At 27.9% G+C, this 18,878-nt stretch overlaps 3 protein-coding genes across 3 annotated transcripts; all 3 read right to left on the reverse strand.

Moving 5' to 3' along the window:
• Positions 1-3,785: 3,785 nt before the first annotated feature.
• On the reverse strand, positions 3,786-4,763 carry LOC145836947 (chymotrypsin B-like). The gene has a single exon (XM_082944717.1). It carries the CDS (start codon positions 4,761-4,763, stop codon positions 3,786-3,788), a length of 978 nt encoding a protein of 325 aa, XP_082800843.1.
• A 4,438-nt stretch (positions 4,764-9,201) lies between these two features.
• LOC145836949 (chymotrypsin B-like) lies at positions 9,202-10,176 on the reverse strand. The gene has a single exon (XM_082944718.1). It carries the CDS (start codon positions 10,174-10,176, stop codon positions 9,202-9,204), a length of 975 nt encoding a protein of 324 aa, XP_082800844.1.
• Positions 10,177-12,186: 2,010 nt separating this feature from the next.
• LOC145836951 (chymotrypsin B-like) lies at positions 12,187-13,083 on the reverse strand. Its single transcript, XM_082944719.1, has one exon. It carries the CDS (start codon positions 13,081-13,083, stop codon positions 12,187-12,189), a length of 897 nt encoding a protein of 298 aa, XP_082800845.1.
• Positions 13,084-18,878: the final 5,795 nt, after the last annotated feature.

The raw sequence follows: 18,878 nt of genomic DNA on the forward strand, positions 1-18,878 counted from the left end.
CTTGTTACAAGTGAACTAACAGTAAATATAGAATAAAAGTTAAATGTATTTATAAGTAATTGCTTTGTTTTTCTATTTAAGTATTAAAATATCAAAGTAAAGTTTAAGCTGACATTTTTATTTAAAAAAGTTGTAAAGCTAACGTTATTAAAAATAAATTTTGAATTCAATTTTTTATATATAAAAACAATTACAGGCTTTTATTAGACATTTGTATGTCGTAGTTTTCAATTGTAATCATAGAAGTAGTGAAAGGAAAATAATTAAATAAAATTTAAAAAAACGGGTCATAGTTTACTGTTTTTTTGAATTTAAAATTAATGTCATGAAACTATAAAAAGTTGAAACAACTCTTTGGAAATTTACACAGTTTAAAATGCAATTGTTTTAAAGAATAAATATCAAAAGTAAGTGAGAAATGTTTTTTTCTAAAACAAATTAGGGTATAAATCTTTCAGAAACTGTATCTTAAACAAAATACAATGTTTAATTTCAAGCTCTTGGTATATCCAAGTTTTAACTTAATGTTTAAACACAATTAAACTTTTGTTCAATTACAGAATGTTTAAAAACGAGTATTAATGCTTCTAATTTTAGTTTTTCGTACATATGCTATAACAAACTGTTTAATCTGATATATAATGATTCAACTTTGTATACAAAATGTTCGTCTTTAAGTCAAGTATTTTAACTATGTTGAATACATTATGTTTAGTTACAAGTGTTTAAATTATAAAATATAAAAACTACTTTTCTATACATCACTTAACAATTTAATTTATATTTTAGTTAATTTTTATTCTTTTATTACTCAAACTAAAAATAGAAACAACACATTTAAGGCCCAATTAAACTTACTTAGTAATCTGAAAAGGTAAAACATACAAAATTATCAAAACTGGTTCGTCTTACTCTTAATTTCAAAAAATGGTATATTATTAATGTTATGAAGTTATGTATTATTTTTATTTTAGCTTTAGTAGTATGTTTCTAAATATTCGTTTTTTTAAAAGGTGCTTTACTGTTGTTACTTTTTACTTTTTACAAAAACAAATACATTTACCGTTTAACTGTTTATTTGTAATTTAATTGTTTTCAAATATTAAAATAAATTAATAATAAACTTTAGTTTGTTTGCTTTTATAATTAAAATTTATTACTTGAATTATATACTAAAAAATGTTACTTTATCTAAACAGAGATGGATATTTCAAGCAACTATAAAATCTCAATAAAATTGTTTAAAATAATTAATTATTTAGTATTCACCTATCAAGAAGCTTACATACACTTTAAAATTCAAGTGTGTAGCTAACAGCTGCATATCTTTAAGCAGCTACAACCACTCACCACAAACTTCTGAAAACCCTGATTTAAACGAATAAGATCCACGTGTCTCACTGTCCGTGGTCCTTTTCTGTGAACAGTTATACTTTTAGCTTTTTTACTTCAACAGTCATAATTTTTGATATATCTATAAACTAATTTTTCCAAGTTGTCATTTATTTTTCTATTCTAAAATTCTAGATTATGTTACAACATGAACAGTTACCAAGTTAAATTAGGTCGGCTGCAGTTGTAAGGTTTTACAATTTTTTTTTATTAATCACGTAATACAAATGAGGTAATTTATTAATACAGCAGTTTATTAATAACACCTAAACCCCTATCCCAAACCATTTGTACCCAAATTTTTTAATGTATTCCCTATTCCAAAACCCACCTTACCCAAATATATAAAAAACTAATTGGAAAAAAAAGTTTTTGATTAAAATCTAAAAAAAAATTAAGTAAAACATTAGCCAATTAGAAGCGCTTTAAATTTGCAGCTGACAGAGTTAAATTTATTAATGATTTTAGCTTCGTCGTATAGCATATGATTGTTTGATTTTCTTTCATTTAGATTGCAACGTACAATGGTTAAAAAACCAACTACTTTGTTTTGCTTCAAATACTATTGTTTTACTGATATTCCTTCGAAAAGTTACAAAAAAAACTAGTATTAAAAAACAAGTGCTTTAGCTGATCCGGCGATGGCAAAGCGCTCTGCAAAAGTTGAAATGCGACCCTGTAAAAGTTGAATTTCACCATACAAAATTTTAAATGCACCAAAGTAAATTTTAGATACTTACACTAGATGTTCTGAGGATTTTTAAATTAAGGGCTAAAAAAAATCTTGGTTATAATTTAGTAGATAATGAATTTCCTTCAACCTTGATCTCAAAGACTTATAAAATGCTTATCTATTTTAAGAAAACTAGTAATTTATAAAACCTAGTTATTAAGAAATAAAATGAACAGATTTGTAAAAAAAAAACTAACTCGAAAAGTTGTTATAAAAGTTTTCTATCTTGTTTTTTCATAATAAAGCTGCGTGGGTAAACTGCAGCCCGTGAGCATATAAAAATTTGCACTAAATATTCTTGAGTCCGTAGTGTAAATCCCTAAAATAATTGTCCCAAGAAATGATTAGTCTTTTTTAAGTACGTCATGCTATGTAAACGAAATTTAAAACTATCACACATTTATCTTTAAGAAGCTTTTTTAAGAGTTAAGACCAACTGTTTAAGTAGTCCCTTCTGAAGGAAGGAGAAAAAAGGCGAATTTAAATGTTTACTTTATAAATAGTACAACTGTAACTGAGACATTTGATATAAGGTACATTTAAAATAAATTTTTAGTTTGTTTGTTGTCATAACTTTTAGGAGGACCTTTTATATGTGAGTTTTAAAATGCGTCATTTGCAAAAAAAATGTTTTTATATTTTATTACTTTAATATACGTTATCACTATATTTACAACAGAATTTCAACAAATATAGTTAAGTATTCTGAAACTTGAATCGTTTTTATTTGAAAAACAAGCAATGTTACAAAATTTGGTCAACTTATAAATTTCAAATAAAACTCAATTTGGTGTACTTTTAGATTTTATAAATGCAGTTCATGATTACCTTAATTAATAATTTATTGACAAAATTTCAACCTTACTAACCCGGTTTCACCTAAAAAAGGATTCTCAGGTTCATGATTACCTAACTTCTTTGTCAAAAACCTTAAATAAAATCATTTATTTCATTTAAATAAAATCTGAAATTTAACTTTAAATTTATTTCTTGATTTTTTTTGATAAATATCTACAAAAATAAAAATTTATGTTATCTATCGTCACGTTAACCAAGTAAATTCCTGTAAAATATTTTTCAATGAAATTTTTTCTGTGCTTAAATGATAAAGTAAAGACTAACTAAAATCAGAAAAGTAAAGTTTCTTTTCATTTCCTAACATTTTGATCATTTTGTCAAACTCAATTTATTGACTAAATCAGTTAATTTTTTTCAAACTAATATTGAAATTCAATTTATGGAAGTTTGATAAGAACAAAAAATATTAATTAAATCAAACTTTTTTATGGTAAAATTATTATTAAACTACATATATATTATTACTTTACTAAACAACTTTGATTTATTATTTACTAAAACTTTTAGGAAATATCTGCAACACTTTTAAACTTCTTTTGTGATGTAATACTCTTCATATAAATTAATTTTGCTATCAAAAGTAAATCTTCTTAAATAAACGGATCGAACACTATCCGAAAAACAAACACTTTATCTTTAACTCCTAATGTTCGGGATTACTTTTATCGAGCAACAGTTATAGATTAAATTTAGTTAATATTATATTACAAATAAACAGAAAATACACGCACAGCTTTTAACTTAAGTTTATTAAAATTCATGGCAGTTTTACGTGAACACAAAATATCAGATCTACTAATTTTCAGCGAAATCTACGATTAATAAAAATAGCTGCTGCCACACTTGCCACTGCCACTGCTGCAGCCATGTTACTCCGCACTCGTTCATTGGCATGTTTATCCATTCGCTCTTTCATTTCTCTGTCCATCCATTTTCTGAACTTGCTGAGTTTCACTACAGCTCCCGGGCTATCCACCCCGCATCTTCTTATAAATTTTTCGCTACCTCCTTTCATTAGTCCGACGACAGTTTCTACTCCTCCTATTTGTTGCACCACCGGCGAGCCGGAGTCTCCCGGGCTGCCCATCGAGCATCCCTCGCAACCTTTGCACCCGACACACAAATGAGAATCCTTGTAAAACATTTTTTGAGGTCCGTCGTTTATGCAACGCTCGCAATTTTGATTTTCTACTATGTAAATTCTTCCTTTACGGGCTTTAAAAGGTTCGACTTCTTTGTTGCGACTGTTTCTGTAAGCTCCCCATCCTACGATCATACATTCGCTGTGGATATCAAGCTCCTTACGGGACTTTATCAAGTTGGCCGGTTGTACGCGGTCATTAAACAAAAAAGTATTTTCTCCCAAAAAAATCAAGGCGATGTCGGCTGCGGTATCCGCTCGTTCGAACTTTCCGTGTTTGATCACATTTTCAAAACCTACAGTTATTTCTTGGGCGCGTGATATGACATATTTATTTTTAGTACCCGCCAGAACTGTTACTCTGTTTACCTGGTAATATTTTCCTTGCTTGTATTCGTCATCGAAATTGTGAGCGCAAGTCACTACCCATTTTTCGGTAACAATGACTCCGCCTCCGTAATAATCAGGTTCAGTATTCGGTGGTTTAAAAAGTCCGGGTGGAAAGTTAAACTCTACAGTGAGGTAGACTAAATATTTGAATTCTCCATTATTTGCAGTTCCTTCAGGTTGGACTACTTGACAAGTTGCCGTAGATGCAAGTGCAATTAAAACAATCAATAGAATATTGTTCAAACCCATTTTTAAATCATTTTACACAAAATAACAAACTCTGTAAAAAAGTTGATTTAAGAAAATTCATTTATAAAAATTTTTCAAGTTTTATAAAAAATATGACGTAGTTTTATAAAAAAAATTATTTGAATTGTTTATTTGTTTAATTCAAAAGTTTAAACATAACTCACTCATTTTCGAAAAAAGTTTATTAATTAACTTCCTTTAGCTCTCTTCAGAATAACATTGCTAAAAACTAACAATATTATAGAGTAATTTTAGTTACATAGAATGAATTTGGAAAATCTAGTTAAAAATAGTTACGTCATAAAGTATAAAAGTTTGTTTAGAAAATGTTTGAAAAATATAATTAAGTTGTATAGAACTAACTTGAAGTAATTTAGAAGTCAAAATTTTTAAAACAAAAAAATTTAAAATAGTAGAAATTTTTACTTGAGACTAAATTAAATAAAAAGCACATTAAAAAGACGACAAAAACGACAACAAAAATACTACTAAAGACGCTATTTATAAAGTTTTAAATTGTAAAAATCTCTTTGTTTGCAAATTTTTGGCTCGCGAGTTCTAATAAACAAAGATTCTAGAACTGAAAGATGGTAGGTGTTTCTAGCTCGGGATAGGATTTCGAACCTATTATCTAGGTAGTTCTCGGCACAAACAGGGTTGCTGAGGAGGTGCTGATGAATAGATGACTGTTCACCTTTAGGCTTCACGTCGTCATTAAAAATAAACCTTTTTAGCTTTTTCGTGACATGCTGCTCTCGCCTGACGTGGAAACGTTGAGATGTTCGACCTACGTAGTCATTTCCGCAATGACATTTAAATATGTATACTACATTACTCAAATCATGGGTAGGTGTGGCATCTTTCACAATTCCGTTAAGCGGGCGGTTGGTGTTGTACAAAGCACGTAGCAAAACGCTGTTAAAGGTGGATTTTACAGCTAATGAAGCTTGCTTAGCCAGTCTTATTGAGTTTTCACCTATATAAGGAAGGCGGAGGTAGACTGGGCAAGGATGTGGGCCGAAAGAGGGTAAGCGATTCATTTTGGACTGAGTTGCCTTAATTGTCTTCTTGATGACTGTTTCGGGGTAACCTAGTGAGAGAAAAATTTTGTAGATGTTGTCAAATTCTAAATCCAAACAGTCGGCCGTGCAAATTTTAATAGCTCTGTTGGTTATGCATTGTATGATCTTCAATTTTTGTTTGTTGGGGCAAAACGAATGTAGTGTGGACTAAAGTTTTCTTTTCTGAACACAGAAGTAGAAAAGGTGTTGTTGCTGTTTCTAGTAATGTTAAAGTCTAAAAAGTGAATTTTACCGGAAACTTCTTCTTCAACGGTAAAAACTATGCATTTGTGCATCTTATTTAGCAGAGTAAAAAAGTTATTGACATTGCTTTTTGAAGTAAAAATAGCAAAAACATCATCGACATAGCTATAATATACAAGTGGCTTACTGTTATCTAATGAAAGAAGACTATTTTCATAGTAACCGACAAAAATGTTAGCAAGAATAGGGCCTAAAGGGCTTTCCATTGCTACGCCGTCAATTTGACGAAACATGAGATTATTAAAACTAAATTGTACATTTTTCGTGTCCATACATAGCATATCATTGCAAACAGATCTTGGGAAAGGAGGCGGAAGTAAGTCAGAATTGTACAACTGATCTAAACAAATATTTAACACTTCATCAAGTTGAACGTTTGTAAACAAACTTTTAATGTCAAACGAGACCATTAAGTTGTTTGGTTGGGAAAGATTTAAGCTTTTAAGTTTATCAACAAAACTAAAAGAATCAGGTACTGTGTGAGTAGTGAATTTTTCTAAAACTGGTTCTAAAACGGAAACTAAAAAGGTAGATAAGTTTGATTGTGATGATTTAGTCATAGATAAGTTGGGTCTAAGTGGAATTTCTTTTTTGTGTGTTTTTGGGAGTCCATACAACTTAGGGCGCTGTGAGCCAATAGGTCTGGTTGATTCATACACTTCTTTTGATATTAAACCTTTTACAAACCAACTTCTCAGTTTTCTCTGAATACTGTTTTCAATTTAATTGTGTGGTCAAATTTATCGATTTTTCCGAGTTTTAAAAATTTTGAACTATCATTTAAAATTACCATCATTTTTTCTATATAATCAGCCTTATTTAGAATTACAATAATGTTTTCTTTGTCTGCTTTACAAAGTACTATGTTAGGATTATCTTTTGATCGTTTCAAAGCTTCATTATACTTATTACGCATTAGATTATCGGAATGATTAACTTCAAGCTTAGAATACGTTTGCGAAAGATCATTTAGTTTGGATAAACATTGTTCAAATTTAATTTTATTTAGTGGCTTATGGTGCTGTAATTGTCCCGTAAGAATTTCAGGTTCAGAAAAAATGAGTTCTCGTTTAAGTTTATGGGGAGGAACGCAAAACTTTAAACCATGCTTTAAGACAAAGTTTTCATCATCGTTGGATATGTAATCAGAAAGACTATGAATGTGCGTTTTGGCATTTAAACTGCCAAATCTACGTTTTATTAAAAACTTTAAATTTCTGTCATGTTTATTATTGATTTTGTCATAGTTGAATTTATCTAAGTTTTTTAAATACTTTGAAAATCTAACAGAATCTAGAACACTAATTTGATCTATTTTTTTAGATTAAAACAGCCACTTACGTTAGGGATCGGCGTATGTATTCCCTTCTCAAAAATATGTAAAAAAACGAATTTAAATGTTTACTTTAAATTCATATAAATTATTTCTGAGATTATTGATATAAGGAAATACGGAAAATAACTTTTTTGTTTATTTATTATCATAATTTAAACTTATTATATGTTTTGATTCTTTGAAAACTAATAAAAATATTTCAACTTCTAGAGGAAAAATTATACTTTTTAGGTTCTTTCCGGACTTTAAATGATGCAAACTCAGTTTCGGTCAAAAACCTCTTCAGTGCTTATATAAAAAACATTATACAAATAGAATTCTTTTTAAATTAAAATTAAAAATTAATTTAACAAAAAAATGTATTTAAAATAATATATATAATTTACACTTAAATATCTTTTAATTTTCTTTATACCAAATACAAAATCATGAGCTTAACAACAAAATCATGTTCATAATTTATCAGTAAGAATATTATAGTTTTAAGTATTTCAAATTTTCCCTTGGTTGTGTGTTGTTCTTCGTGATTTTTTTGTCTTTATCAAAATCGTTTTAAATAAAAAGTTATTTTTATTTAACAAAAAAATCAACAAATTTAATTAAGTATTCGTTATATTGCCTAATATACTTTCAAATTCTTCTTCAGTAGGCAATTAGAACATGATTTATCAAAAAGCAATTAATTTAGGGTTGAAATTTTTTAAGTAGTCAACTTAAAAACAAGTACTATTATGTTATTATTTTGTTATAGATATTAAAACTACATACGTAATAAAGATCTTTTATATGTAAATTTTTTAATAAATCATTTTCAAAAATACTTTTTTTTTGTATTTTATCATTATATTTACAACAGAATTTCAACAAATATAATTAAGTATTCTAAAACTTGTATCGTTTTTATTTGAAAAATGAGCAATGTTACAAAATTTGGTCAACTTATAAATTTCAAACAAAGCTTAGTTTGGTATACTTTTAGATTTTATGAATACAGTTCATGATTACCTAACTTCTTTGTTAAAATTATTAACTAAAATCAATTACTTTAAATAATCAAAATTTTAGATTTAACTTTAAATTTATTACTTGCTGTTTTTTGATATACATCTACACAAATAAAAATTTATGATATTTATCGTCACATTAACCAAGTATTATTCCTATAAAATATTTTTCAATGAAATTTTTTCTGTGCTTAAATGATAAAGTAAAGACTAACTAAAATCAGGCAAATAAAGTTTCTTTTCATTTCCTAACTTTTTGATAATTTTGTCAAACTCAAGTTATTGACTAAATCAGTTAATTTTTTTCATACTAAAATTAAAATATAAAACACAACTCTTTAAATTTAAGTTATGGAAGTTTAATAAGAACAAAAAATATTAATTAAATCATACTTTTTTATGGTAAAATTATTATTAAACAACATATATATTACTACTTTACTAAATAACTTGATTTATTATTTTCTAAAACTTTTAGGAAATATCTGCAACACTTTTAAACTTCTTTTGTGATGTAATACTCTTCATATAAATTAATTTTGCTATCAAAAGTAAATCTTCTTAAATAAACGGATCGAACACTATCCAAAAAACAAATCCTTTATCTTTAACTCCTAATGTTTGGGATTACTTTTATCGAGCAACAGTTATAGATTAAATTTACTTAATATTATATGATAAATAAACAGAAAATACACGCACAGCTTTTAGCTTAAGTTTATTAAAAGTCATGGCAGTTTTACGTGAACACAAAATCTCAGATATACTAATTTTCAGCGAAATCTACGATTAATGAAAATAGCTGCTGCCACACTTGCCACTGCCACTGCTGTAGTCATGTTACTCCGCACTCGTTCATTGGCATGTTTATCCATTCGCTCTTTCATTTTTCTGTCCATCCATTTTCTGAACTTGCTGAGTTTCACTATAAACCCCGGGCTATCCACCCCACACCTTCTTATAAATTGTTCGTTACCTCCTTTCATTAGTCCGACGACAGTTTCTACTCCTCCTATTTGTTGCACCACCGGCGAGCCGGAGTCTCCCGGGCTACCCATCGAGCATCCCTCGCAACCTTTGCACCCGACACACAAATGAGAATCCTCGTAAAATACTTTACCATCGTTGTTCAAGCAACGCTCGCAATTGTAATTTTCTACTATGTAAATTCTTCCTTTACGGGCTTTTTCAGGATCGACTTCTTGGTTGCGATTGTTTCTGTAAGCTCCCCATCCTACGATCATACATTCGCTGTGGATATCAAGCTCCTTACGGGACTTTATCAAGTTGGCCGGTTGCACGCGGTCATTAAACAAAAAAGTATTTTCTCCCAAAAAGATCAAGGCGATGTCGGCTGCAGGATCCGGTCGTTCGAACTTTCCGTGTTTGATCACATTTTCAAAACCTACAGTTATTTCTTGGGCGCGTGATTTGGAAGTTTTATTTTTAGTACCCGCCAGAACTGTTACTCTGTTTACCTGGTAATATTTTCCTTGCTCGTATTCTTCATCGAAATTGTGAGCGCAAGTCACTACCCATTTTTCGGTAACAATGACTCCGCCTCCGTAAAAATCAGGTTCAGTATTCGGTGGTTTAAAAAGTCCGGGTTGAAAGTTAAACTCTACATTGAGGTAGACTAAATATTTGAATTCTCCATTATTTGCCATTCCTTCAGGTTGGACTACTTGACAAGTTGCCGTAGATGCAAGTGCAATTAAAACAATCAATAGAATATTGTTCAAACCCATTTTTAAATCATTTTACACAAAATAACAAACTCTGTAAAAAAGTTGATTTAAGAAAATTTATTTATAAAAATTCTTTCAAGTCTTATATTAAATATGACGTAGTTTTATAAAAAAAATTATTTGAATTGTTTATTTGTTTAGATTAAAACAGCCACTTACATTAAGGATCGGCGTATGTATTCCCTTCTGAAAAATATGTAAAAAAACGAATTTAAATGTTTACTTTAAATCTACATAAACCATTTCTGAGATTATTGATATAAGGAAATATTGAAAATGACTTTTTTGTTTATTTATTATCATGATTTACACTTATTATATGTTTTGATTCTTCAAAAACTAATAAAAATATTTCAACTTCTAGAGGAAAAATTATACTTTTTAGGTTCTTTCCGGACTTTAAATGATGCAAACTCAGTTTCGGTCAAAAACCTCTTCAGTGCTTATATAAAAAAGATTATACAAATAGAATTCTTTTTAAATTAAAATTAAAAATTGATTTAACAAAAAAATGTATTTAAAATAATATATATAATTTACACTTAAATATCTTTTAATTTTCTTTATACCAAATACAAAATCATGAGCTTAACAACAAAATCATGTTCATAATTTATCAGTAAGAATATTATAGTTTTAAGTATTTCAAATCTTCCCTTGGTTGTGTGTTGTTCTTCGTGATTTTTTTTGTCTTTATCAAAATTGTTTTAAATAAAAAGCTATTTTTATTTAACAAAAAAATCTACAAATTTATTAGTATTCGTTATATTGCTTAAGTACTTTCAAATTCTTCTTCAGTAGGCAAATAGAACATGATTTATCAAAATTCAATTAATTTAGGGTTGAAATTTTTTAAGTAGTCAACTTAAAAACAAGTACTATTATGTTATTATTTTGTTATAGATATTAAAACTACATACGTAATAAGGATCTTTTATATGTAAATTTTTTAATAAATCATTTTCAAAAATACTTTGTTTTTATATTTTATCATTATATTTACAACAGAATTTCAACAAATATAATTAAGTATTCTAAAACTTGTATCGTTTTTATTTGAAAAATGAGCAATGTTACAAAATTTGGTCAACTTATAAATTTCAAACAAAGCTTAGTTTGGTATACTTTTAGATTTTATGAATACAGTTCATGATTACCTAACTTCTTTGTTAAAATTATTAACTAAAATCAATTACTTTAAATAATTAAAAGTTTAAATTTAAATTTATTTCTTGCTTTTTTTTGATAAACATATACAAAAATAAAAATTTATGTTATCTATCGTCACGTTAACCAAGTATTATTCCTATAAAATATTTTTTTATGAAATTTTTGTTGTTAAATGATAAAGTAAAGACTAACTAAAATCAGAAAAATAAAGTTTCTTTTCATTTCCTAACTTTTTGGTAATTTATTCAAACTCAAGTTATTGACTAAATCAGTTAATTTTTTTCATACTAAAATTAAAATATAAAACACAACTCTTTAAATTTAAGTTATGGAAGTTTAATAAGAACAAAAAATATTAATTAAATCAAACTTTTTTATGGTAAAATTGTTATTAAACTACATATATATTACTACCTTACTAAACAACTTGATTTATTATTTACTAAAACTTTTAGGAAATATCTGCAAAACTTTTAAAATTCTTTTGTGATGTAATACTCTTCATATAAATTAATTTTGCTATCAAAAGTAAATCTTCTTAAATAAACGGATCGAACACTATCCAAAAACCAAATCCTTTAACTTTAACTCCTAATGTTCGGGATCACTTTTATCGAGCAACAGTTATAGATTAAATTCAGTTAATATTATATTACAAATAAACAGAAAATACACGCACAGCTTTTAACTTTAGTTTATTAAAAGTCATGGCAGTTTTAGATTATATTTACTTAATATTATATAACAAATAAACAGAGAATACACGCACAGCTTTTAACTTAAGTTTATTAAAAGTCATGGCAGTTTTACGTGAACACAAAATCTCAGATATACTAATTTTCAGCGAAATCTACGATTAATAAAAATAGCTGCTGCCACACTTGCCACTGCAACTGCTGTAGCCATGTTACTCCGCACTCGTTCATTGGCATGTTTATCCATTCGCTCTTTCATTTTTCTGTCCATCCAATATCTGAACTTGCTGAGTTTCACTATAGCTCCCGGGCTATCCACCCCACACCTTCTTATAAATTGTTCGCTAGCTCCTAACATTAGTCCGACGACGGTTTCTACTCTTCCTATTTGTTGCACCACCGGCGAGCCGGAGTCTCCCGGGCTACCCATCGAGCATCCCTCGCAACCTTTGCACCCGACACACAAATGAGAATCGTCGTAAAACATTTTTTGACGTCTGTCGTTCAAGCAACGCTCGCAATTGTGATTTTCTACTATGTAAACTCTTCCTTTACGGGCTTTTTCAGGATCGACTTCTTGGTTGCGATTGTTTATGTAAGCTCCCCATCCTACGATCATACATTTGCTGTGGATATTAAGCTCCTTACGGGACTTTATCAAGTTGGCCGGTTGTACGCGGTCATTAAACAAAAAAGTATTTTCTCCCAAAAAGATCAAGGCGATGTCGGCTGCGGGATCCGGTCGTTCGAACTTTCCGTGTTTGATCACATTTTCAAAACCTACAGTAATTTCTTGGGCGCGTGATTTGGAAGTTATATTTTTAGTACCCGCCAGAACTGTTACTCTGTTTACCTGGTAATATTTCCCTTTTTCGTATTGTTCAACAAAATTGTGAGCGCAAGTCACTACCCATTTTTCGGTAACAATGACCCCGCCTGAATGAAAAATAGGTTCAGTATTTGCTGGCTGAAAAAGTCCGGGTGGAAAATTATAATCTACGGTGAGGTAGACTAAATATTTGAATTCGCCATTATTTGCCATTCCTTCAGGTTGGACTACTTGACAAGTTGCCGTAGATGCAAGTGCAATTAAAACAATCAATAGAATATTTTTCAAACCCATTTTTAAATCATTTTACACAAAATAACAAACTCTGTAAAAAAGTTGATTTAAGAAAATTCATGTATTTAATTTTTTCAAGTCTTTTATTAAATATGACGGAGTTTTGTTAAAAACATTTGAAAAAAAAAATTTCCGCGCTAAACTCATTTAAAAAGATTACAAAACATTTTTCACTTTTTCTTTAATTTATCTGAGTACTTTTAAAGTAAGTCTTGTCAAAGATGGTATCTTACTAAATCAAACTGAATTGAAATAAAACTATACTGTAGTTTAAAGTTTTAAACTATAAAATAACGTAATAATCAAGTCTAAAAATTATCTAAACAATAATACTATAGAACTTTGCTGTACTAATAAAACTTTTTAGATTAAAATCAAACTAAAATAAAACTACTATTTTTTAATTTTACGAGAAATTAATTACTTTAAAATTACTTATTTTAAGGATTTAAAAGGTCTAGTTTGGTATACGAACTTTTTCTGCTAACATAAAAGTTGGATACATAATGCTTCAGGAATATGTAGCTGAAAAGAGTTCTCCGCTCTCACTAAAACTGAAATGTTTTCTTCTTTATAACTTTTCGCATACTCATGATTGTCCAATAAATTTTGCCCAATCGCCGAGAAGTATTCTTTGTAGGTTTCTTCGAACGATCATCAAAAAACTTTTCAAGATTTTCGGAACATGCTGATCGATTCTTACGTGAAACCTTTAAGATGTTTTTCCCACGTAGTCACTACCACAGTGACAACTAAATTTATAGATGATGTTACTTTTTATGTAAGCAGAAAAAGTTCGTATACCAAATTAGACTTTTTTTCAAGTATTTTTTTAAGTTTCAATTTAACTTAAACTGTTGTTACTTACAATTTTAAAACCGTGAAGATAATAATTTAAAACTAAGTTTCTCGAGGTGCAATTGAGTACATTTTTTTACTTGCTCAAGGGGGAATTTGGCACGCGGGCCACTGTTTGTTGACCCTATTGTATAGTGTCAACCACTTAAAAAACTACTTTTTTATCTTTATTTATATCTTAAATATTTTAGTTTTTTTCAAATATAACAAATAAACCACAAAAAATTGCTTACAAAAAGTTTTGTTTCTGAAGACGGTTTTAAATTTACATTTCTATTACTTAAAATATCTAAATTACCATAACTATATGTTGCCTTTTTTACTTGCAATAGAATTTTCTTTAAACAATTTTAAGCAATTAATAGCTTGTTACAAATAACTACTAAAGGCATAAAGTACTTCTTTTACATGTTGCATTAGATTTAACTAAAAACTGGTGATGTACCGGACTCACTATCCGGGTCCGAATCCGGCCGGATATTGCAATTTTTGTCTGATATCAGGATCCGGCCGGATCTTGATATGAAAAAAAGTCCGGATCCGGGTCCGACCGGATCCTAATATGAAAAAAAAGTCCGAATCCGGTTCCGGCCGGATCCTAACAGAGTTCCTGCCAATTCGGATCTAGTTAGTAAAAAAGAGCACAAAGAAAACTATTTTTTTCTAAAACAAACTCTTTGTAAACTAAAAATAGTCATTTTCGTCAGTAAAAATTAAACACCTACCGTGATTGGCTCATTTTGAACACATGACTAATTTACATTTGTTTACATTTAAACTATGAAATAAACATTTTAGAAATGCAACTCTTTACTTATGTTGTAAAATTTAAAAACTTTACTACCAAACTGTTGGGCTAGTTTTAAGATTTTTTGAAAAACTCAGGCTAGTTTTCTTTTAGATTTTGAATGAGTTTAAGTTGATCCAGTTTTCAATATTTTGTGATTTTCTAGTTAATTTTGTTCAAGAACTTGATTTTAATTGATTTTAGATTAGTAAGGCTATAGGGGAGGGGGTTATCCTTGATTTTTCAAAGTTGATCTTATTTTATAGATTTTAATCTTAGCTACCAGATATTGTCTCTGTTATGTACTTTATCTTTCTATCAATTTTCCTTGTACTAAATTTCAAGTTATTCATAGTTTTTTTAGCTTTTATAGAAATGAAATTTTGAAACTACAAATATAAGCTCTACTTTTTATGTGAAAACTAGTGATGTACCGGACTCACTATCCGTGTCCGGATCCGGCCATTTTTGTCTGATATCCGGTTCCGGCCAGATCCTAACTTAAAAAAAAAGTCCGGATCCGGGTCCGGTACATCACTACTAAAAACACTATAAATTTTGTGCATAGAACATATTAAGCATAGAAAATTTTATACAGAGGAGTTTGTATGTAATGTAAAGTTGAAATAAACAGGATTGCTACATAGTCAGCCTACCCAAACTAACTCAGGCTAGTTTGAAAATTTTCAAAGTCTAAGGCTTGTTGGTTTTTGTTATTACTGGTAGAATTAGTTATATTTTAAAGGAGTTTGAGCTGTTTCAGTTTTGAATAATGTGATACTTATACTTACTCTTGTTCTGCTATGTGATTTTATTACTTTTTCGATTTTAAATATAATTATAAAAATTTTTGCTAGCACTAACTAAACAAACTAAGCTTTTTTTTAATACTTTTAAAATATAAAGTCTGAGATTATATGTAAATAGTTCTAATCTTAATGTTTGTTGAATTAAGTGTAAAGAGTCCCATAGTAGTGGTTTTCAACATCTTAAAAATTTTATTTGTTAATTGGGTAGTTGGAATAATACCTTTCTATTAAAAAATATACTAAATAAAAACTTGAATTAGAATTTAGTAGCACCAATAGTTTTATTAAACTATCATATATAAAATAAACTAATTTTCTCTATTTTAATTTTTTACCAAAAATGTTTAATGCATACTAAAACAACTAGCATAAAGAAATTTCAAGATTAAACTCAGTTATAAAATTCAAACCAATGTACATAAAACGGAAACGATACAGTGTTGTTTTAAACGTTAGTCCAGTTACACCAAGTTAAAGTAAAAGGGCACTAATTTTGTGGTTTCTAAATTAAACTAAAAATATTTCATCAAGTGACATGATGTATAGACAAGAATTACTGATACCAAGAGATAAACTTGTTAATAATATTTGTCCAACAAAGTTCTTAAATGACATGCTGAATAGTTTTGAAAATAAGAAAGAACATAGCCCTAAACAAAAGATAACACAAGCCGAATTCAGAAACATCACAAAAATCCCTCATATAGAAAAACCTAGTTTTTAATATAAGAAGAAATTAGAAGATTTAATCATAAAATACATTGAAGATTTCAAAATAATTTACTCAACAACTAAAGTTTGTAACTATTTTAGTAACAAATAAATTTACAGTCCATGAATTAAATTCAAACGTATCTTTGAATATGCATCCTGAAGAATAAAAAGTACATTGGATTTACATCAAGACTGCTATAGAAAAGAACACTTTAAAAGAAATACAGGAGTTTCAAACCACATAATAAACTGTAAAAGTTGTAAAAATTAAAGATTGACAACTGATAACTTTAATGTAACATTTTAATTTTATAGCATCAATCTATGCGGCAATAATAACTAAAAAACACAATTTTAGTCTTTACTGTACTTTTTGAAGTAAAATAGTTACCAAATTTACCTTCAAATTTTGTCCTGGACAATGACGTTTAACTGTATCCAAGTGGTGTATGTCTCGATAACCAAAAGGTTCATTCATAAACTAGGTCCTAGGACCAACTTTTTTGAGCTTTAAACAATAAACAAAGTAGTGTCTATTTATTGATAATGTTTTTATTAGTTTTAAGGAAGAGAACTAGATTTTTTAACTGAACTTTAGGCTTATTAAATAAAAAAACTTATAAAAAAATTAAAGAGTTTATTTAACTAAATCAAAACTACAGTTAAATATCAACTTATAAATGAAAAAGGCAATCAATAAACATTAAATTTACATAAATTCTAATCAAGAAAATTTAACCCCATGTTATGAATTTGGTATAATAAACAATTAATTAAACTGGGTATTACCCATGCATTAGTTCCATAGGGGGTCAAACACTTATTTTAAAAACATTGGCTTTTAGTTGAAAGTTTAATTTAAAGGTTTTACTATAAAATAATTTTTATAGAACAAAAATCATTCAAGTTTTGAGATATAACCAGTTCTTGAAAAAAATCTGGTAGAACTGTATAGAACTAAAGATTTTCAAAGTTGATTTTTTCAGAATTTTTAAATATTCATTAAGAATATATCTCTCCCTTAAATTTAAAAATAATTTACTCAAAAATTTTACGAAATGTTCTTTTTAATATTAAGAACAGCTTGTAGGATGCAAACCTAAAAAAAAAACGTTTTTTTGACCAAAATTAAAATATAAAATTGTTTTATTTATTTTAATAAAAAGTTAAGAAAGATTTAAATATATGTTTCCTTCATTTTTTTCAAAATTTATTAAAAATTAGTCTGAGAAAGTTTTAAAACAACATCACAATACTGAAGGAAGAGACAGATTCTTAAAGAAATAGTCAATTTTTGTCTTTTTAGTTTGCACCTCCCATAAAAAACCAAAGAATCAAAAGAACTCTCCATTTTGATTGCTTATATTTCAAAAATTGCTTCAAAGTTTTCAAAACTGTAAAAACAGTTGGTAGCTCATTATTTTATGTACAAAACTAGACAAAATTAAAAAAAAAACTATTTACCCTCCCCCCATGGCATTAAGTATTTTTGAATAGTTATTTAGTTATGTTTTGTTTTTGCTTTAACTTAGTTTGATGTACATTTAAGTTTATGTTTAGTAAATTTTATCAATTTTAATTTATTGAAATATCAAAAAAAAAATTGTGTTTGTTTACTGTTTGTAAACCTAGTACTTTGTATTTTTAGTTCTTTACACTAATCTTTACTTAACATAGCTTTTACTTTGATAATGAAAGATGATAAATGCAGGTTTCCCACTAAAGTTTCAAAAAATAATTTATAGGGAATTCTATAAATATAGCAAATTTGTAGGGAAACTATCAAAAAAAACAATGAATTTTAAACTCAATGAACATATTTTAAAGGTACATAAAGTAAAATATGTCTTAAACCGCTTATAAGCACAGTCTTAATAAAAAAATTACGAAGTTTCAAGGTTTTTTGCCTCTTATTTTAGATAAACAAGCAAACTTTATAACTTTTTTATTAAATTTAATGAAAAAACATATATCCACGAGGTGGTGCCGCAGAATCAGTTTGTACTGGACTACAAAAATTTTGACATAGCTAAAATTAATAATTTTTTTAATGTCTTTTTCACAACTGGTGTTGCTGTTTTGGATTTCAAAATTCAAAAACCAAGCAAAAAAAAAACGTAATTTTGGAGGTTTCTAGGGATTTTAACATATTTTTTAATTTCTTACAGGGACTTATTGGGATTTTTTAGAATATTGCAAATTTTTAGGGAAGTGGCAACCCTGTAAGTGTCAAAACCTTGGTCAAATAAAACTCAAAAAACAAAGCTTGGTTTATATGTGTTTAGAATAATAGCATTGATTATAAATTTCTGAACATAAAAATATATGAAAATTTACTTTATATTCAGGTTTTTGTGAATATCCTCCTGACTGTTTATTTTTTAAGAGTATGGTATTTTTTAATTTTTAAAAGGTCCTATTTGTTTTTCAAAAACTGAATCTAGTTTATAGTAAGTAACTATTATTTATGTCAATAGAAATACATTATGGGAATTTTAATAGGACAGTTTAAATAAAAAAATTATAAGTGGAAAATATTGAAATCA

Source organism: Thalia democratica, chromosome 5 (genome assembly GCF_965202585.1).
Source record: "Thalia democratica chromosome 5, ktThaDemo2.hap1.1, whole genome shotgun sequence".
Classification (NCBI taxonomy): domain Eukaryota; kingdom Metazoa; phylum Chordata; class Thaliacea; order Salpida; family Salpidae; genus Thalia; species Thalia democratica.